At 37.6% G+C, this 22,607-nt stretch overlaps 1 protein-coding gene across 2 annotated transcripts in view; it reads right to left on the reverse strand.

Moving 5' to 3' along the window:
• FBXL7 (F-box and leucine rich repeat protein 7) overlaps nucleotides 1–22,607 on the reverse strand; it is a 303,797-nt gene that overhangs the window by 63,102 nt on the left and 218,088 nt on the right. The window contains exon 2 of one of the 2 annotated variants that reach the window (XM_021714948.1): nucleotides 22,188–22,263. The exons of the other annotated variant lie outside the window; for it this stretch is intronic. Within the exon in view, the coding sequence (XP_021570623.1) occupies nucleotides 22,188–22,263 (76 nt within the window). The remainder of the gene's footprint in view (nucleotides 1–22,187; nucleotides 22,264–22,607) is intronic. 2 annotated transcript variants of the gene reach the window in all.

Genomic DNA, 22,607 nt, shown 5'->3' on the forward strand with positions numbered 1-22,607 from the left:
CCAAAAAAAAAAAAAAAGAAAAAAAAAAAAAAAGAAATACATGAGTATTTTTGTATACAGACAGAACTCAGATGAAAAAAAAATATGCCAGACAATTAACTAGCATAGTTAATTGGGGGTGGGTTTATTAATGTCTTTATCCTTCTTTGTTATATATTTTTTATTTTCTACATTTTAAAACTATAAGTAAACATTACTTGGGTAGTTATGAAAGCAAAGTTATTAATATTATTTTTAAAAAGAACAACTGTAGATTTTTGGAACCAGACAAGCTTGGGCTCGAATTGTATCTTTATGGTTGCTCAGCAGTGTGACCTTGAGCAAACTACTGAAACTCTCTGAATCTCAGTTTACTTAGCTTAAAAATAGATAATTCTGGACTCTCTTTGTTGTGTAAAGATTAGCTTTAAAGGCACATTTAAATTTTCTATTACAAAGCCTGATATACTGTAAATGTTCTATCAATGTCAGTTCTCTTCCTTCTACTCCTTGCAAATTATAAAACAACATATTAAGCTGGTTATCTATCTATCTATCTATCTATCTATCTATCTTTCTCAACAAAGATTTTTATTTAGCTCTAAGTATAAGACAAATGTAACAGACTAAATTTGTGATAACCCTTACATTTAATGCATCATTTTTTCCCCTAGGATCATTATTATCATAGAAGGAATAAGAAAATATGTAACCTAGAATGGGAAGGAAACAGCACCTCATACTGTTTTCTGGTAGGCCATCAGAACAAAGTATGGGTATCTTTTGTGTCTCAACCAATCTACAATCTAGTAAAGCACTGCACAGTGAAGTGGGAAAGTTATTTCATTATATATATCTATGTGTACACACACACACACACACACACACACACGCAGAAAAATGCTGAAAGGGTGTCTCCTCAGCATTAACAGTAGTTATCTTTAAGATGCAAGTAAAATTACAGGCAATTTTTTCTTTTTCTTGAACTCTTTTACATTTTAAATATGTTTAGAAATTTAAATTTGTCTTTTGAAACAAAAATGCACAAAAATTGTTGTAAAATTCTATGCACTTACATCTAAAATATGTAGAATTAAGCAATAATGAAAAATAAACCAAGGTCTTTGATAAATTTTTTTTGTTTTTATTTTATATCAAAATTATCAGTGCAAACTTTCAAGCTAAGTGTTTTCCTAATTTAGATGAGGTCAACTAAACTCTACAAAGGAAGTGAGAACAATGGATTTTGACTTGTTTCTAACATCAGGAAATACACTGGTCTTATCATTACCAAAGTGGATTGGTACCCTTGTTTCATTGTAAACAACTCAATATAACAGTCAAGAAGTTGATGGGTAATATTTAGGGAACAGCATCTGCTTTTGTAGGTTTGACTGAGTCTGTTATGATTGAGTACTTTAGTATATTTGTGAGAAAAGAAAAACCATCAAATGCCTATTCCAAATAGGACTTGACTCAGAAATTCGGGTAACTTAATGGAAGGGAAAATTGTTCTAAGTGGGGAATGTTTGTCACTGGTTTCAACCAGAATGGTCTGCTCCAAGCTGAAAGCATGCATCTGTAGCAGGTAGGAGAGCTGTGAGCAATTATGAAGTATTACACTCTTAGCATGTTCAAATTCAAAGCAGATGATTAAAAATCATCCAATTTAATTTCTTCTTTTTATAGAGCAGCACTTTACTTGAACTTGAACTGGTTCTGGAATCCAGGATTTCCCACCTTCTTTCCTTTCCACAAAAGCAAGCTAAAGTAATTAACATGCACATTGTACACAGGCTGGAGATTACACAGAAAGACTCCAGATCCTACTGAAAGATACGATAATTAACATGATGGGTAAAAGGAGGTTTGTTAAAAAGTGTTCTTGGAATTTGTTTTATTCACCTTTAGGCTGACCTATTAATTAAAGTCAACCATCGTATGTACATACTTTATGGGGAAAACCACTTGTTACTGTTGCATGTCCAAACGAACCCACCATGCTGAGGCCCTCTATAAATATTTGCCAGATAAATTATTAACAGATGGTTATTTATTACATGGATTTCACAGTTCCTTCGCTGCCTCTCTTATTTCTGCTGAGTATTCTGGTGCCAGGACCGTTTCTCTCTCAAGGCAGAAAGATGAAATTGGAGTCAGGAAACTCCCGAGTAGTCTATTTTATTCTACAGAATATTTTGGTCCAATGGTTTGGCAGAGAAAGTCTTTGTAGATATTGATAAAAACAATCTGTTACATCTCTGTCATTGTTCATTAAGAGACTTACAAAGATCAAATATCCATATAACACTCACGAAGATAGCCGATCTTATAAATGCGAAATTTAGAGCTGCGTACCTAACCAATTCAAGTTCCACAGAGCTGTTGCGTTGATTTTTCTAAAACCATCATTATAGAGAAAATACACGTTCCTGGTATACACACAAAATCTTTTTCATCTCATTCCTGCCTATAGCTTTGTCCTGCCCCTACTTTATACTAAACAATCCAGTCCTCTGAACTGGAATACAAGTCAGAGTACACACCTACCTGAACACCCGGGGCATGAAGGACTTGGGCTGGGGAAAGGCAGTGTGATTTGCTCTTCCTCAAGGTCTCCTTCCAGTTACTCCACGATAAACATCTCTATCGCCAGGATACTCATCCAGGATTGAGTCTCACGGTTCAGGTCCCAGGAATAGACACTCCTCTCTCACCTTTCACTACCTTTCCCACCAGCCCCAAGCACCACTTTTTAGTTCAAGGTTTGACTGAGCTTTGCCCTCTCCTTGGAAGGTTCCTCAGATCTCTTCTTTCAACTAGCAACCACTTTCTTATCCTATAAATCTCCCTTCAAGATGTCATCTCCTTAAATAGGTAGAAGCATAGTCAGAGACTACCCTGACTCCCTATGTCTTGAACTCCACCTCCCCAAACCTGCCCAGAGCTGTGCCAGCAGGCTCTTCTGTGTACTCCCTGACACCCAGTAGTTATGTGTTTAAACATCACATTCACGTTGTTGTATCATAGCACAGTGGCTCTGAAGATGGACTCTGGACCCAGTGCACGTGAGCTCAAATCCTGGTTCTTCATTTACTAGCAAGGTTATATTAGGCAAGTGGCTTGCTTCAGTTTCCTCATTTGTAAAATTAACATAAATGGTAGAATCTGCCTCACAGAGAAGGTGATTCAATAAACCAATATATCTAAAGCTTACAACAGTAAGCCCTCAATGTGTGTGAGCTCTTAACAGTGTTTACCTGTATTTGTACTTCGTTCTTGATGCCCATATTTATTTTTCTCAGGAACAGATGTTATAGTTATTTGTATATCCCTCGCCCCTTGCATATGGCATAGAGTAAGCACAATGTACACAGTAAGAATAAAGAGAATAACATAAAATCCTAGAACTGGAATTGTCTAAACACCCTTGTTTAGTTCCAAGTTCATGAAGCAAGTAAGTGCTTTATGTATGCACAGAGTACCATTTTTTTTCTAGGGAGGAAGCAACTAAACACTTCAGATTATTCTACTCTTGAATGTAAACTCTCCAATGGTGTGGTCAGCTCATAGTTTCTGCTTATTTTCAAAAGCTTCATGTCCATGGCAGAGTATTTTAGTATAGTTTTCAACAGAAAGTGTAAATTACAGGATGCCTGATAAATTCATCCAGAAACACTAAGAAAAACAGATGCTATTTTCCAAATCTTATCAAATGATTCACTTTCTTCTCACTCACCAGGGTAGTCTGGGGCCAAATATGATGGAAAAGTAATTTGTCTGCCCCTGACCACGTATTCCTGAGGGAGGGGTGGAGGGAGTAAGCTAGATATATTAATTTCCCACACTCCACGATCTTCCTTCTCTGGGTGGTTAAAACAAAACAAGTATTAGATTTCTCCCATTTTTCTACTGATGGAAGATGACAGATCCAATAATTGAGCTCACAAATGAAAATCTTTACTTTTTATGATCAGAATTTTTCGCTGTTTCCATTGTAACCAATCCAATACCAGGGAGATATTCACATGTCTGCAAGGACAGTGCTAAGTGAGTTCTGATTCAGCACGGACTGATGGATTTTTCACCATGATGTCAGTTCCCCAAACACTCAAAGACCTAGCCAGCTTTTACCTTGATGAAATTAAGAGGACAGAGAATGCGTTGTTCCTGCTTAGTGACCCGCGTTATCTTTATTATACTTTAGACGTTCTTTGCCAGTAAAATGTGAACAGGTTACCTGTCTTAGAGCCTCGCTACTCGTGGGTAGCTACTAGTAGGGAAAGAGAATTTTTTTGCTCTGTGTGTGGGTGTTTATTATATACATCATATGTGTGTGTGGTACCCATTTTTCCCATATTGCTATTTCTTTGCATAAACATAACAATACATAGGCTCACATTTATCCTTAGATATCATTAGCCACTCCAAACTATATTAACTACCTGACTCTTTCAAAGAATTATGATGGAATTGAAACTAAAAGGCAAGAGACATGGCAAATAATAATACTTATGCAATTCATATCGAGTTAGCCTTGCGAATTATTGTATACTAAGAGACTCATGGTGGCTGCAACTCGTACTCCCAGGTACAACAAGAGGGTAAAAGTGTTCTTATGCTGCAGAAGGTATTTCAAGTGGCCCAGTATTTCATTAATTCAAGTAGATTTTTGTTGCTGATAAAATGCGTTCTAGCCTGTTGAAGGACAAGAAAAGAACAAGGCTGCATTCCTACAGTTAGGTGCTGTTGTGACCCGAAACATGTGCTGTTTTATGAGTGATTCTGACAAAGACAGTATCTGTTTTCAACTTGGACTCCATTTTGCCCAGGCTAAAACAGGAAAAGAGGTCATTTATGCATCATTTTCAAACAGAAAGTGCTTGATGGAGGAAAAATTCTCTGAACAGTGATAATACTCTCCAAATGGATGAGTGGATGCCAAATAAAAGGAGTGATTGTGAAGTGACCTGGCAGCGCGTTCTTCCGGAAATGGCTGTGTGTGTGTGTATCCTTGCTGATTAACACATATAATAGCTGCATAAGCCATGCTTTCTATCAAGAAAGGCTGCATTTCGGAGCTGTGTTTTCCAAAGGAAGGTGAAACGGCACTCAGCTGAGTCCTCTGGAAGGAGGCAAAGCAGCTTTGAGAGAAAAGAAAGGAGTTGGGGGTTCCTACGTGGTGACAGCAAAGGCGCAAAAGATAAGCAGGGCACATAGCACATGCTCAGAGGGAAACCAGTGTTGACACTTAATGGTCACAGGATGTTTTAAGAAGGATTCAGGAAAATCAAAACTTGAAATCATAGATCAGTATGTGGAAAGTTCTGCTCTTCTTTCAACTTTGTGGATGAGGTCTGTGGAACAAAAAGTGACATTCAGTTTTCAAGTTGCAACCAGGATATCTGAGCCCCTGGGGTAATGGGAACATCTCCTAACAGCATGGGGAATCCAGAGGCTGCTGCCTTGTGACAATGGAATGGGATGTAATGTTTGAAGGATTGGGAGTGGTGACTCATGCTCATAATTCCAGCTCTTGGGAGGCCCAGGCGGTAGGACTGTTTGAGGTCAGGAATTCCAGGCCAGCATGGACAACATGATGGGACCTCATTCCTACAAAAAAAAAAAAAAAAAAAAAAAAAAAAGGCTGGGTATAGTGGGGTGTGCCTGTAGTCCTAGCTACTACCTGGGAGGCTGAGAAAGGAGGATTGCCTGAGCCCAGGAGTTTTTTGTTTTTTTGGTTTTTTTTTTGAGTTGGAGTCTCACTCTGTTGCCCAGGCCGGAGTGCTGTGGCATGCTCACAGCCACTGCAGCTTTGACTGTTGGGCCCAAGCCGATCCTTCCGCCTTAGCCTTCCAAGTAGCTGAAACTATAGGCACATGCTACCACGCCTGGCTAATTTTTGATTTATTGTAGAAACAAGGTCTCACCAAGTTACCCGGGCTGGTCTCGAAACCCTGAGCTTAGGCAATCCTCTCGCCTCGGCCTCCTAAAGTGCTGGGATTACAGGCTTGAGACATCATGCCCGGCTGAGCCCAGGGGTTTAAAGCTACAACCCAGGCAACAGATCTCTGGTGGGTGGGGGTTGGGGGTGGAAAGGGTAGCGTGAACACACTTGCTATGATTCCTAGCAATAAGTTCTATGAAAACATTATAATTCTCAATAATAATACTAATAATTATAACAGATGTCTAAATTTTAAGAGGCCCTTCCACTTCAGTCACCCTGGAGATAATATGGAGAAGATAACAGTTTAGGTGGCTTGACCCTACGAAGACTGAGGGCCAATTTGCCTGTAGGCACCCTGCTTATCTCCAGGAGCTGTGATCAACAGGGACTTTGGATAGAAGCTACGTAGCAAGGGAAGATTCAAACTTAGCACTTAGATCTCAACTGGGGAGGAATATTTTACAGTGTCTTTAAAAATTATTGTTTTTCAGCATGGAATCACATTTGTGATTCTCCCTTGAATTTGTCAATTCAGAGCTTCATAAAAATTGAATATTTTCCAATTGTTGCTTGTATTGCCTTAATCTTTTCCCACAATCTTCCTCACACCCTTCACCATTTGGATAAGGTTTTCCTACATTAAAAATAAATACTCAGTTTAAACTCTCTCACTGGCTTTACTTGGTGATGACACTTTTCTATAAAGTTAAGATGTGTGGCTATCTAAGATAGCTAATCTTTAATGTATGCAGGTAGAATTGCTGGTTCAGGTCTTGGAACCAGTCTGCCTGAGTTCAAATCTAACTCCACCAAATGTTTATTCACCTCTACTGGAAGATCTCTTTCAGATACAATGGAAAAAAGAAAAATTGATGCTAAATAGTAGATCAAGAGAGGAATCACACACTGCATTCATTGTGTAATTAACTTTAATTATATCTGGCTTTAAATTTGCAAATATTTAAAACGCAAACCAAAGGATACAATTTAGAAGTAAAAGCTATTAAGGGTTCTTAATGCATGAAAGAATTGCTTGCAAAACATCTATCAGTGGAGTTCATTAAACTGTACATTACCAGAGCAATAATTTATGCATGCAGCCTTAAGAATACCCCAAAAATATATTCAATCTTGGCAGCTGCCATATTGGATTTACTTTTCTAGAAGAGACAATAATCCAGGCAATAGCACTTGAAAACATTAACCCCTGGCTTTGTTTCCTCTTAAACAACCAAGGGTTCAGTGCTTCTGAAAAACGCTGTTTGAAATAAAAAGGAAGCCTCTAGAGTTTCTGCAGAAGGAATAGGGGCTCCTCCTTTTTCATGAACAAATTTTGGGCTCTCAGTCACAACAAAATCTCCAAGTTACTTTAGTTGTACTAGAAAGCTTTACCTTTGATATTCCATTAAAATATGCATCTTACACACACATACAAAACCATCTTAGTTTTAAAAAGGGCTGTATCTGCCATATTGAATTTCCTTTAAGAAAGGAAGAATGGTTCTCACTCATAAGTGGACCCCGAACAATTATCATAATACTACAAGAAAGGGATTGGCAATAGTGGGAAACTGCCGGGGGAGGGAGGGGGACACTTTATCAATAAGGGTTCCTGATCTCAAATCAGGTGAAGTGAGGACCAAAGTGAGGCCCAGACTTGACCTGTACAATGACCATTTGTATACCTATCCCTGAATTGTACCCATCCTTAAAAATTCACAAAAAGGGAAGAATTAACTAATTGAGAAGGACTTAATGACATAAAGAGCCAGAAAAGCCTTCCAAATTGTCAATGAAAAATCAGATTGTCATAAATAATGTTTAAAAGAACATAATTGCACATGCAACACTGTACACTCATCAGACTATTTTTGTCTAATATATTTCTAGAAGTACAATTGTTGGGTATAGTAGTCACCTTTTGCTATGTAACAGTTTGTCACAAACTTAGTGGCTTTAAATCTTGCCATTTATTATCTCACAGTTTTTGTGGGTCAGGAATATTGTCTGGGTCTTCCACTAGGGGTCTCACAGAAGCCATCAGTGTTGGCTGACTTGTGCTCCTCTCTGGAGCTCAGGGTCCTCTTCCAAACTTACACGGTTGTTACAAGAATGTAGTTCCTTGTGGCAATAGAACTGAGGTCCCTGTTTTCTTGCTGGCTGCCTAATGGGACCACTTTCTCCTTCTAGAGGCCCCTACAGGCCCTCCCACAACATGGAAGGTTACTTCTTGAAATTCAGCAGGAGAGTATCTCCCTTTAGGAAAGCTCAGTCTCTTTTCTGAGGACTTTCACCGGATGAGGTAAGGCCCACGTGGGATAGTCTCCTTTTTTAGTTAAATAAAAACCAACTGGTTTTGGAGATTAATTACATCTGCAAGTTCCCTTCACCTTTGCTATACAAATATAAATTAAAAAGTGAAATCCCATCATATGAATAGGTCTTGCTCATAATAAAAAGAGATAATTAAACAGAGGATGGACACAAGGGTAAAAATCCTGACCACTATCTTAGAATTCTGTCTAGCACACTGGATTAAAGAATGTTTACTTTAAAAATTTGCATCAATCAGTCAAACTGTCCTCCAAAGAGGCTGGGATGATTCCAAGGATATCAAGAACGTACAAATATGCAATTTTCCCATATTTCATCAATATTTGAGATGATCAGCTCTTTAATCTTTTTTCCAATTTAGTAGGGAAAAACATTTTATCGTAGTTTCAATTTCTATTTCTTTGAAAAAAAGATTGCATATAATTTCATGTGTTCACACATCTTCTGTAAATTATCTTTTTATATACTTTGCATTGTTTTCTTTGTAAATGGATTATTTTTCATATTTATTTATAAAAGCTACTTCTACATTATGAATCAAAACCATCTCTCAGTTTTTATGTGTTGCAGCTATCCTTGTCTCCTCTTTATTTATTTAGCCTTTGAATTGTTAAAGTAAATTAAAGTGGAGACCTGGCCTGAGTCCCTGAGCAGACAATTCCGAGTAGGCTTCATAAGTGACCTTGACCTTGCTTAATTTGCAAACATATGCAAAACGTATCTTGAGCTATTACTTGTAGATGCCTGTATTAAAAAAAAAAAAGCAAGCTCAATCAGTCAGAAGCAGTCAACAACCTTATATATCTAGGAAATTTCCAAGAGGCTGGACCAAATAAGACAACCGTATAACTAACCAATTAAGTATTTACTTCAGAGTTCATCCTATAAATGCCTCCCTCTGGCATTCCCTTAGTAGAGTGCCTGAACCACTTCTGACGGGGGTCTATGTGACTCATGAACTGTTGTCTGCTCAAACAAACTGTTTAAAAAATATATTACTGTGCCTCAGTTTACCTTTTTAACAGACATGCGATTTAAATTTTTTCCCTTTTGGCCATGAAGAGATTTATAAAAGAAATATATAGTGGGGGAAAATTTTAAAAATATATTTAAAGCCCATCAACTTGCTACATAAATTGACTTACCTTCACAAGAAAAAATAATCTTCAGACAATAGAAGTTGTAGGATATGAACTTGGAAAGAAGATTCCAATGTTACAATTAGTGGAAAAGTACGTTATAGAATAAGATCTGTAATTGTGATCCTGTGCTTGATGAAAAGTTTATTATATGCACATCTACATAATTGTGTATTCATAAACAATATCTGGAATGACACACAACAAGATTATGTCCACACACCACAGTGAATATATCTGAAGAACTCAATTAGGCACTCGATTTTGGCTTTTTACTTTATTTATTTTGTATTTTTCATTTAATTTTATAATAAGTAGTCTTTGGGTTTATCACTAAAAAAGATAAGTAATGACATAATTATGTGTAATCCACTTTCAATATGCATTGTTGCATTTTACTGTATCTTGGTTATTTGAATATTAAATCATATTTAAAATTTGAGGGATATTTATTTAGCAGTATGAGTGCTTTCCAATTCTTCATACTTTGGGGGTTAGTCCTAATTTTCCCAGCTTGCAAGAGGATGTTAAATGGGCCTCAGCACATTTGTTACTTGGCTAGGGGTCAGGGGGCTGGTTAGTAGGGAAAGAGGAACTGTAACTGAGATGCTCAAAATCGTATTAGAATATTTGTTCTACCTGTCACTCACCCACGGGAATTTACTGCACGCATTCAAGTTGTACTGGGCAGGGGTTTTAATCCATTCTGTGTTGCCATACAGGGATACTTGAAGCCGGGTGATTTAAACAGAGAGGTTTGTTTGGCTCATGGGTCTGCAGGCTGTGCAAGGCCTCTGCTTCTGGTGAGGCCTCAGGGATCTTCTACTCATGGTAGAGGAAGGGGAACAGGCATCGCATAGCAAGAGAGGTAGCAAGAGTGGAGGGGAGGAGGTGTCAGGTTCTTTCTAACAATCAGATCTCACATTAATTAAATGAGTCAGAACTCACTCATTAGCATGGAGGGCACCAGGCCCCTTCGGAGGGATCTGCCCACCGAGACCCAAACACCTCCTACGAGGCTGAGGCTCCACCTCCACCTCCAGCATGGGGATCGTATTTCCACATGAGATTTGGAAGAAACAAACATCCAAGCCACATCAGCAGGTACATGCAGAAAGACTAGCTAGAAGCATTTGATCTGTTCACTCCATCAGGACAGCGAGCGCACAGAAATATCTGCTAATAGCAAAAAGGAAATCGCCCAAATATGTTTCCCTGCAAGTTGAAAGAAACCGCTTCTCAGAAGGAAGGGTTTCACATGGTAGTTAAATCAGAGGGATCAGCACATCAAGGTACCACACTGTGCAGGGCAGATGAGAAAGCAGGATGCGGTCCCAACCCGCAAGGGTGGCTTTGCATTTGGGAGCAGAGCACAGAGACTGATGGCTAAGCTGAAGGCTCAGGTGTGTCCCATGTAAAGGAAGGACAGATTCTGAGGCTTAAGTAGCTTAAAGGAAAGCTGTTTCCCACAAGGTCTCCAGTCATTTACGTTTTCTTACAGAGATGACTCTTAGCTACTGCTGAAGTAATATTCTGGAGGGGGATGCAGGGAGAGGCTGTGAGTGACTGAGACTTATCCCTTGTACAGAAACACTGCCATTTGTAGCTGCTGAAATATGGGTCCCCTCTCCAGCACACTTGTCTTGGCTTCTCCCCCCTGAGGCCCTATCAATTTTCCCAACATAGTCACCCCCTTCATGGGGTTGGGTTTTCTCTTGCACCCCTAAATGCAGCCTCCTCTCAGGTTAGAGTGATGCTGCCCACAGGGGTGAGATGCTGGGTACTGTGGCCCCCATATTTCTTCCTGAGCTCCAAACCGTTCCTCTTCCATGTAGCTCAATCATCCTGAACTCTGCTCGTAGCCCTTCTCTAGCATTAATGAGAGATGCCCTGGCCACCTCAACTGATTTTCTCTCCGTGCTCCACAGGGAGATTTGGAGAGTAGCCTGAGGAACTGCCCAGCAGTGCCAAGAGCTGCCATGCAGGCTTCGGAGCAGGGCAGGCTTCAAGACATTACTACTGTGTATTTGGAGCCTGTTAAACCCAACTCTTCTTGCAGTGGGTTTTCAGGGTGGCAGGTCTGCAAAGAAGGCGTGGCTGGCTTCTGCAGATAAGTGGAAGCAGACCTCCTGTGTGAGCAGAAGGGGTCATACTTCCCCTTCCCTGACACTTGAACGGAAAGGGCTGAAGCAAAATGAAAGGCCAATCTGTATGCAATTAAATGCTTCTGCTGGCAATTGCTTTTTCTTCCCCTGTTAAAAACAGCAGAAATCTAAGTTTTCCACTGTCTCAGCCTGCCCCCACCTCTTGTGCTCAATTGCCCCAGTTGAGAGTAGTATCTTCAGGCAGTTACTGGCAAGAGTAAGCCCAGCAAAGGAATGAAGGTTTTTGGTTTCAATTTTTAAAAAGTATATTGCATTTCTCCAGAGCAGTAGCTACTACATTTTTAGCCTGATCTGTAGAAAGTATATTATGTTTTTGCTTTTCATTAAATAGTATTCATCTGATGCATTCTTGGGATTTCAGTCGGCTTTAAGCTTTTAAAACTTAGACAAAATATGATAGTGAAATCACATCAATTATTCAGCAACTTGTAATGCTTCTGGAATTCTTAGAAATTCCAGAGATTTCACAATCCTTTATGAAGTTGCATTCTTCATATATAGCAATTTGAAGAGGGCAATTTATGGCCGTTCATTTGTCTTCTGAATACTATTGTTCTTTCTATTCTTAGGACAGGGGACTTCACACATAGTTTTAATTCTATGGGCAATCAACCACATAGAAGTAAAGGTTCGTATGATTTTATTCATTCAAATATTTATTAAAGTCCTATTATGCGGCAGGGACACAGCAGGGAAAAAGGGGTAATAGTCTGTGACCCTATGGAACTTTTGTCTAGACACAAAGAAAGATTTTAAGTCAATAAACAGATAAATGTGTACGTATGCTGTGGTGAAAAGTATGTTATGAAGAAAAAAAAAAACAGGGTAATAAGGACAGAGAAGAATGAGGGAGTTTATTTTATACTATGGATGTCGTAAGAAGAGAATAGCTGAGAAGTAAAAGCATCATTTTATATTAGAATATACAAATTTCTTGACACTATACTTACATAGGAAATTGGAGAAAGTGGACAAGAGAGATGTTTTCTTTAAATTCTATAAAGGCACTGGGCATGGTGGCTCAAGCCTGTTATCCCAATACTTTAGGGTAGAGACATGAGAATGCTACTGCACTCCAGCCTGGGCATGACAGAGTAAGGCTCTGATGCAAAAACAAAAAATTAAAAATTAAAAAAATATATATATAGAAAGAGAATTACCTACTAAAATGAGCTTGATAGAAAGATGTTTCAAAAAGAGCCTTATATTTGTATATAACCTCATATTTGCATATAACTATATTTGTAGCCAAGATAAAACTTTGCTAATCATAGATAGCAAAATATGGTACAGCTTTAAAAAAGATAATTGTTTTTTTCTTACTTGTTTCAATGACAAGCACCAATTCATGAAATGAATTTGTCTTTATCACAATTAAATCATGAATACACAATGAGTTTACCATGCCATCATTTAAAAGAGTGACAGAAACTCAAGCTATTTTCACCGTCTTCCTGAAGCTGCTACTCAACTCTAGAAGTAGCTTCTTTTTCTTCACACCCCATCAAAACCTCCACTTAGCAAGTTCTATTGATGACAGCAGGACTGGATGAGATTTTCATTCATTGGATAAGTTTCATCCATTGACTTTCACTGAATAAGCTTCACTAAAAAAAAAAAGTCTGCAGCATCTTCAGGATAGAACTTTTTACTGCAAGTTATCTCACAGCTTTCATATGCCAGCATACAGCACAAATTTCCATGGATGTGATACACGTGTGGAATTTTTCACAATAATTCAAACACAGAACCGTTTTTGATAGCATATTTTAGGAGACAAATATTCTAACATAAATATTTTGAAAAAACATGGATTCACATTGCAGTCTCATAAAAAGGCTTTTCATACACTTGAGTTTTTTTGAGGTTTTGTATCCTCTGTAAAAGACCATTGGCATCCTCAAGAAATCTCTAATGAGGAACCCTCAAGGAGGGCCTTTAAATGCTTTGTATTTAGCCGGGCTCGGTGGCTCAGCCTGTAATCCCACGCCTTTGGGAGGCTGAGGTGAGTGGATTGCCTGAGCCCGCGGGTTCGAGACCCGCCTGGGCAGCGAGACCTCATCTCTACAATAAATAAAAAAATCAGCCAGGCGTGGTAGCGCATGCCTGTAATTCCAGCTACTTGGAAGGCTGAGGCAGAAGGATCACCGGAGTCCAGCAGGTCGAGGCTGCAGTGGCCAGGAGCGGCCACTGCACCCGATTCTGGGCGGACAGAGTGAGACTCCAACTCAAAAAAAAATAAAAAATAAAAAAAATAAATGCTTTGTATTTATTCCAAGGTATCTCATCCATGAGTATTTGTAATCTCACTAGGAAACAAAATACGTAGAATCAGCTTTGTCTCCTAATATCTTTAAACATTCCCTCCACACACATACAAATGCATGCACAAGTGTGTCAGCACACATACACACAAGTTTGTAAGAATCTCTATATTCCATGAGATTTTGGGGGAAAAAACAGTTTTTGCTTGAAGAAATTCAGGTTGACATGTGCTTGTGTGTGTGTGTGTGTGTGTGTGTGTGTGTGTGTGTGTGTGTGTGTGTGTTGCTATAAAAGTAAAATAAAGGATACTTAGTTCTCCCAGTTTGAGTCTGTGAATATTTTCTGGATATGGTTCCTGAACCAAATTCTGAATATTAAATATGAGTGACTTAGGGTAGCAGGAAGTAGAAATGAGGGAGGTAGCATATGTTCCCAGAAGGAGAAATTGCATTAATATGCATATAAGCTGATGCCACAATATGATATGGATGCCAACCACAAGAAAATTGATAATACTGGTGCGCAGAATACAAAATAGTTGAAGTAATGTATAAAAATGTCAATATATCATGAAGATGTAAGGATGCACTTCAGGAATGCACAGGTGGTACAACATCAAAAAATCTACCATTGTGATCAGGGGAAAAAGATTTAAAAAAATATGAACTGAACTTGGATGCTGATGAAGGATTCAACAAAATTCACTGCTCATTCATAATAGAAACCTTTAGCAAACTATATAAATAGGAGAACGTTTTCTATTGTAGTGCTATTCACAATAGCAAAACCATGGAACCAACTCAGATGCTCATCAAAGGTGGACTGACTGGATTACAAAAATGTGGACGATGTACTCTATGGAATACTACATAGCCATAAAGAAGATCAAAATCATGTTCTTTGCTGCAACATGGAAGTAGCTAGACATCATCATTCTAAGTGAATTATGTTCTCACTTATAAGTGGGCACTAAACATTGGGAAAACACTGCACAAGGATGGGAACAAAAGATTCTGGGCACAGCTAAAGGAGGGAGGAGGCAGTAGGAATATAAAATCACCCATTGGGTACCATGCTCATTAGCGAGGGTGGGGGGGTAGTAGCATCATCAGAAGCCCAAACCCCGCCATCACACAATATGTTTATATAATAAATCTTCACATGTACCCCACGATTCTAAAACAATAATAAAAAAGAACATCTTTCTAGCCAGAGATTTATTCCCAATTGATAGAAAAGTTCAAATTTAATGGTGAAACTTTAGCATTTCTATAAATCAGAAACAATTAAAAACTTCCCCTTATCATTACTAATATCCAACATTGTACTAGAAGTTCTAATAACTGCAAAACCAGTCAACTAAACAACAAAACAAGCAAAGAAAAACAAAATGAATTAATGGCATAAGAATTGGAAAGAAGGACAGAAGTTATTATAATTGGCAAATGTCATTACATTTAAACAAAATCAAAGGAACTTCTAAATAAAATTTTGGAATTAATTAGAAGGCTCTATGTTACTGGATACAAGACATACAAAACTCGGTAACATCACTGTATGCCTTAATTAATTAGAAAGTGCAATAAAAATATTAACCACAGGATAATAAAAACTACTAAACGTCTAGGAGAACCCATATGAAAAAGATTACAAAATGTAACTAAAGAACATGTAATTAAATATCAATATTTACCATATTCTGAAATGGTACAGAAAATATTTAGTTGCATAATTTTGTCAATTCTTTCAAAACAAGTCCATAAATTCAACGGATTGCCAATCAAATTTCCAACAAGATTATTTATGGCACTTGACAAACTAATGCTAAAATTCATATGAAAGTGTAAAGCCAAGGTGAACTTGGAAAATAATGAGGCGGAAGTGATTTTATTAATAGATATCACAACTTACAATAGAATTTGAGTAAACAAGACTGATACTAGCATAGCGAAAGAAAAATAGATCAGTGAGAGACAATATAACGCGTATAAAAAGGATGTGCCAGGGCATACTGGAACATTCTTCCATTGCAGCCTCTGGTCTTCTGGGACATCTACATTGTGACACTCTTTCACTGAGGAAGGGATGGGCTAGAAGAAATGTCAGTATTGTTCCTACAGCATGTGCTTCAAGGTTTAAGTCATTTTAGCCCAAGAAATAATTTATTAAAATACCACAAGGGAAGGACACAGAATCACAAAATATTCTGCGAAATTTTTATATTTCTCTTTGGAAAAAAGTTTTTTTGTAGCTAAAATGATAAAATAAAAGTTGCAATTAAATATTATCACTGTAATAATTTAGGCTGTAGAGCAGCTGACTGTTTATCCTTTTGTTAAGGAGTCACTTGGTTCGCATAGAACACTTTGTAACTCCTTCCAGAAGTGGGAGGGTTGGGACATGAGGGTAAAAGGAGGAAGAAGAGAAGGAGAAGGTGGAAGAAGAAGAAGAGGAGGAGAAAGAGAAAGAAGAGACATAATTTTATTAAGTAGAGCATTAAATCTAGTGTGGCACAAATTTAATTGTCTCATTATTATTCTGTTAGCAAATAAAGGAAAACTCGAATTAACATCAAAAGTACCCTTTTGCTGGAGCCCAGCAGGTCGAGGCTGCGGTGGCCGGGAGCGGCCACTGCACTCCAGTCTGGGCGACAGAGTGAGACTCCAATTCAAAAAAAAAAAAAAAAGTACCCTTTTGGTTGTTCTTTGGCACAGCTCTAAATATGCATTTCACTGGATCATTAGAATGAACCAATACGGTGACCAGGGCACATATAGACGTTTGCAATAAGATCAAGGAGACAATAGAAATAAATGGAAAAAAGAGGTCCTCTTCAATATTTAGTATTGACAAAACTGGTTTCCCATAAAGAAAATGAAAATCAGATAGACTCATGCATAACATCACACAACATACAAACTCTAAATAAAGACCTAAACAGAAATAACAAAACTTTACAATTTTTAGAATAAAATATATGAAAATGTCTACTTGATGTCAGAGAAGAGGTTGATTTTAAAGGGACAAGAAAAATCGCAGAACTCAGACTTTTTTTTTTATCAATATTTTTTATTATGATATTGTGGGGTACAGTTAAGGGTTAGGTATACAAATATGCTTCGTTCGGGCACCCTTGTTGATAAGAGTTGTCTCCCCAGAACTCAGACATTTGATTTGACAATATCAAAATTAAAACCATTGTATAACATGTATATCACGAATGAAAGATAAGTTATGAAAGGACAAAGAAATTAGCAAATTGTGTAACAAAGGACTAGTGTATTGAAATCCTACAAATAAATTGAAAGAAAAAAGATGACTCAATACAAAAATGGGTAAAATATGAGAAGGGACAGTTCACAGCAGAGAAAACCTGAGTGACACAGCAATGCATGAAAAGCTCTCGAGCTATACGGTAATCAGGAAAACCAACATTTTTGAAAAACTGAGAAAGTCACAGTGAAGGAAAAACGAAGAAAGAGAAAAGAATAATATGAAGTAAAGAATATTAGGAAGTAATAATCGTGAATTACGGTATTTCATAAAAGGCACATTGGAAATACAGTTAATATAATCCATAGGGCCTATAAGTTTTTGTTTCGGTTTTGGTGAGTCAGGGTCTCACTCTGTTGCCCAGACTGGAGTGCACAATCGCAGTCACTACAGCCTCAAACTCCTGGGCTGAAGGGATCCACCCTCCTCAGTCTCCCTAGTAGCTGGGACTACAGGGGTGTGCCACCATATCCTGCTAACTTTTTTCATTTTTTGTAGAGATGGGGTCTTACTATGTTGCTCAGGCTGATCTGAATTCCTGGGCTCCAGCAATCCTCCTGACTTGGCCTCCCAAAGCACTGGGATTACAGGCATGAGCCACTGTGGCTGGCCAGGGCCTATAAGTTTTAAAACCAAATAAGTAAAACCAAATATGTAATTATAGTCATATAGTGGTAGTTACTGTTATAAATATATATGTAGATACAGCTATAGCTAGAATTTAGGGGGTAAAAATCAACACAAAGATAACAATTCTTAAGTTGTTAATTTTCAAGTAGTTAAAACTCTTATGAGCATGCATTAGGAAGGGCAGTGTGAGAAAAACAGTGTCCAGGGAGACCTTGCAAGGAAGACTAGTATTTTGAATGTCCAGTCAAGGAGAAAGAAATGTCAATAAAGGAAGATGGCTTTAGTCCTGAGCGATCTAGAACTTCTGAGCTTCTAGAACTGTGAGAAATACATTTTTGTTGTTCATTAGTCACACAGTCTATTGTGGTTTGTTATAGCAGCCTTAATGGCTAAGCTGAGGGACTGAGCTAGCTGGCTAGGACAGTCTGGAGCCACACCCATCCACATCTCCCACATGGATTTCAACACACTGGACTGTATCTACAGTAAGACAACAGTCCTATATGATGACAACACACCAGACAACAGTACTCTTGCTCCATGGCCTAACAACTTAATTCCACAGAAGCAGCTTAGAAATGTCAGGAGAAATGAATAGATCTCTTTTGCTCCTGAACAGAATGCATTTATCCATTTGTACTTCTTTTGTTTTGTGCTAAGTAATTAAGTTTCTAAACTCTCACTCTAAAAAAATAAATAAATAAAATAAAAACAAGATACTGCTGATCTGAGAGAAATATAAATGACCACTGAACATAGAGTCTCAATAAACCCTGAGAACTAAAGCAGACCTTGAATTTCTTCCTCCCTACCAAGTTATTTTCAAGGAAGAGGCATTATGTCTGGGGTCTTTGACTAACTTGACTGCTAGTCACCCTTGAGTCTCATAATATCTTAACACTAAACATAATAATATTTTAAAATAAAACCAGGAAATGATTAGATAATAAATTATCTACAGAGGGTGGTCTAAAAAGCACTATCGAGAATTTGGCTCGATTTCCCTTTGCTGGATTCAATCTAAGCATGCTTGTCTTACATGTCAATTTTAACCAAACATAAAAGTCTTCTTAAAACAAGTTTATCTTTATTAAACTTAACCGTAGTCTCTGATTAGCTCTTTGAGACTTAAACAAAATATATTATGGTTCCTTTTCTTCTTGATGGTATGTCAGCTACATACAGGAAAAACCGTATGTCTCAGATCCCATAAAATGCCCTAGAATTTCTTCCATGAACTTTGGAAAAATAGGTGTTATACTTAATTTGATCCTACATATGCAGTTAATGATAAATTAAAAGTGTTTACCTGCTTCATGAAAGAATCAGGATTCCCTCCAAGTTTCTAACATGAGGCAACTATTCAACTTCCTACAAAAATATCATTTACAACCTTTCATTTATGCTGACATTTTATATTTGAATGTTGCGATGACTTCAGTTCAAATTGGGCAAGCATACTAGACTTGTCACTAAAGCATCAGGGATCTTGCTGTCATAGATTAGCGAGTGGCATAATGTTTCAGCCACAGGCTATGTAATTCTATCTAATTCTGTGTAGTTGTCTTCTGTACACAGGGAGGGATTTAAATCCACAACTTCTGTGCTTTTTTATATGTGAAGTAGCAGAAGATGACAAGAGCTCACAAGAGGTTTTGCCTGGACAAGGAGTGAGAGACAGTTGTCCGTCATTTTATCCTGTTTCACCTGATGTTTACCCACTAAAGTTCCATCCTAATATGTGATGTGGATGGCCATGGTTTCTGGTTGTTACCTCTCAGACTCACTTCTTGCTACTCTTCTTCTTTTCTTCTTCTGGCTGTGACGAACTGCTCCTTATTTGACCTCAAACAAACCAGGCACACTCCCACTTAGAAGCCCATAACTACTTGTTTCCTTTTTCTGGAACGTTCTTATGACAGATATCTACATGGCTCACTCCCTCACTTCATGAAAACCTTTTTTCAAATGTTACCTTCCTGATGAGATTCATCTCGGGCAGTCATGTCCAACCCATGGACCCGGTTCACATGTAGCCTAGGACAGCTAGTAATGTAGCACCCCCAAATCTTTTAACATCAAGTAGTTTTTTAGCATTTATTTTGTCCATGACCCTATATGTAGTTCCATTTTTGAATTCCTCAACCACAAGAAATTCATGACATTGTTTCTGGCAGCACATACATTTGTAAGTAGCTGTTTTCAATTATGAAACACATGAAGAAAAAAATTCAAACGAATATTTCTGACAAACACCTTGAGAACCCATTAAGAACTGTGGCCATTTCCATCAAGCCAAACGTTGATAGATTAGTTTTACAAAAGCAAGGTCAAATTTCTTACTAGTGTTATATTGTTCTTGTTTATCTAAACTTTATAATAAAAATATAAAAAGTAAAAGAAATCTTATTATTAATCTACATTAACTATATTATTAATATATAATTTATGTGTGACCCAAGACAATTCCTTTTGTATTCGATAAGGCCCAGGGAAGCTAAAAGGTTGGACACCTCTGATTTAGGGCATCTTATTTCAAACTGCAATTGTTTACCTGCCTGCCACTGTGGTCTTCCTAATCTCCCTAGCATGAACTAGTTCTTTTTCTTTTAGTTCTATATAGCGCTTATCACTTTGCAAAGTATTATATAACTTTTTTCATTTTTATTTCTTTTTTTTCTTTTTTTTTTGAGTTGGAGTCTCACTCTGTCGCCCAGACTAGAGTGCAGTGGCACGCTCCCAGCCACTGCAGCCTTCACCTGCTGGGCTCTGACGATCCTTCCGCCTCAGTCTTCCAAGTAGCTGGAACTACAGGCGCGTGCTACCATGCCCAGCTAATTTTTTTGGTTTATTGTAGAGATGAGGTCTCGCTAAGTTGCCCAGGCGGGTCTCGAACCCATGGACTCAGGCAATCCACTCACCTCAGTCTCTCAAAGCGCAGTTTTACAGGCTGAGCCACTGAGCCCGGCTTTTCATACTTATTTCTTATTGTCAATCTTTCCTTGCTAAAATGCATGCTCCAGAGAAGTAGGGATCTTCATCTTGTTTGATGATACATCAGAGCTTTGAAAACAATCTCCGGCACATAGTTAAGTGTGCAACAAATATATGATGGATGAATAAAGGAATGAATGAAGGAACTTGATAGAATATCATAAAACACTAAGTTGTAAGATCTACTGGCCATTTGAATTCTGGTCACCATAATATCCACAACACCCAGGATAGTGCCTGGCAAGGCTATTTTTTGAACGAGTAAAAAAGTGAATAAATGTTACGGGGCAGTAGGAAGGGTTCTTATAACCTACATAAACATTAATGAAAAAGAAATTATATTGTACAGGCTAGAGGTACTTTCATGTTCAATATCCTGCCCAGTTTTTTAGCTGCATGCAGATCATAAAATTACTGGGGTGCCACAAGAAAGATTTTTTTAAATAATTACTTGATACATCCAAAGAACTACAACTTAAGAAAAAGTCCCAACAAAAGTGACAATACCTCTTAACTCAAAAACATATGAACATGATTTTGTCTGTGACAGAAAGGAACAGGATTCCACTTCAGTATGAAACTACTCTGTTCAGTGCTATGTTCTAGGGTTGTAATGGGATGTACCTGGCTTTGGAGTCAGCCAGACCTGTGTCAAACTGCCTCCACATCATGGTCTAAGGCTGCGTGACTCTCAGACAGTTACTTCCTCTTTGGGTCCCTATTTCTCAAATTTTAAAATAATATCCACCCTTCCAGAACTGTGAAGCTGAAAAGGATGTGTCAAGTGAAATGTTCAGTCGACATTCCAAGAAATACAACTCTGTCCTCTATGTCCCTCCTATACCTGATTCTAATGGTTCTATTCTAATATTGGTTCTAAAAATTCTATTGCATATTATAATAGCATAATAATGCATAACTGCATATTATAATTCTATATAAGATTTTGTTTTGCTCATCCAAGGTCTTACTATTAGATGACTTTGTCCCCTTAATTTATTTTTGCATTTTACACTGGCACTGCACAGTAGAAAAATGCCACAAGAAATGGAATTGAAGTACAGGCCATTTCAGTTCTTTCTTCAATGCAAATCTAGCTGGTGACAGCCATGAGTGGTTATTAATATCGAGTTCCTTAAAAATTATAGCATTCACCAGAATATTTACCAAAAGGAAAGAGAAATGATTCATAAATCACCCACTATTTACATTTGAAAGAAGCTAATGGTGTATATCCCTGATAAGTTATGATTTGATTACTAAGCAAAAGTGACCATTAAATTCTGGCTTACAATAATAGCCTAGCTCATTACTTGGAAATATTTCTTATTGAAATGTGATTAACATGTAACTTCTGGAATTAAAGGATAAGCAAATTAGTAACCACTGAAAGTGCTAATTTTTGGTTGCCTACTTAGATCTTTAACAATATCATTTGCACGATGAAGTAAATCTTACTGAGAAAGGAACACCTCAGTAATCTGCATAGTCTTGGAAGTCCAGATTTGAAGCTCCAGGATACAAAACACGCACACTGTATGAAATGGAAATGAAATCACTAAAGGATTAAGAACTTTGTCAGGTTCATACCACTTCTAAGTGGCAGAGCTATGATTTGAACTTCTTTAAGAGAAGTCAGTTAAGGCTACAGGATTTATAATCAGAGAGATGTGCATTTAAGATTGCCTGGAGATCTTTTTCTCCAGCAGATTCAGAGAATCAATGCTTTTATCTGTTTTCTGTATGTTCCTTCATGGAAAACAAAAATCTTCCTGAGAAAAAAGTTACCTATACCAAAATATAATTTTCAAAAAAGTAAAAACATGATCCTCATATAAAAATGAAAGAACAAGTGTAAAAATACTCTTTAACTCTTTA

This window comes from Carlito syrichta, unplaced genomic scaffold (genome assembly GCF_000164805.1).
Source record: "Carlito syrichta isolate Samal-C Ts95f unplaced genomic scaffold, Tarsius_syrichta-2.0.1 Scaffold305978, whole genome shotgun sequence".
In the NCBI taxonomy this organism is placed as follows: domain Eukaryota; kingdom Metazoa; phylum Chordata; class Mammalia; order Primates; family Tarsiidae; genus Carlito; species Carlito syrichta.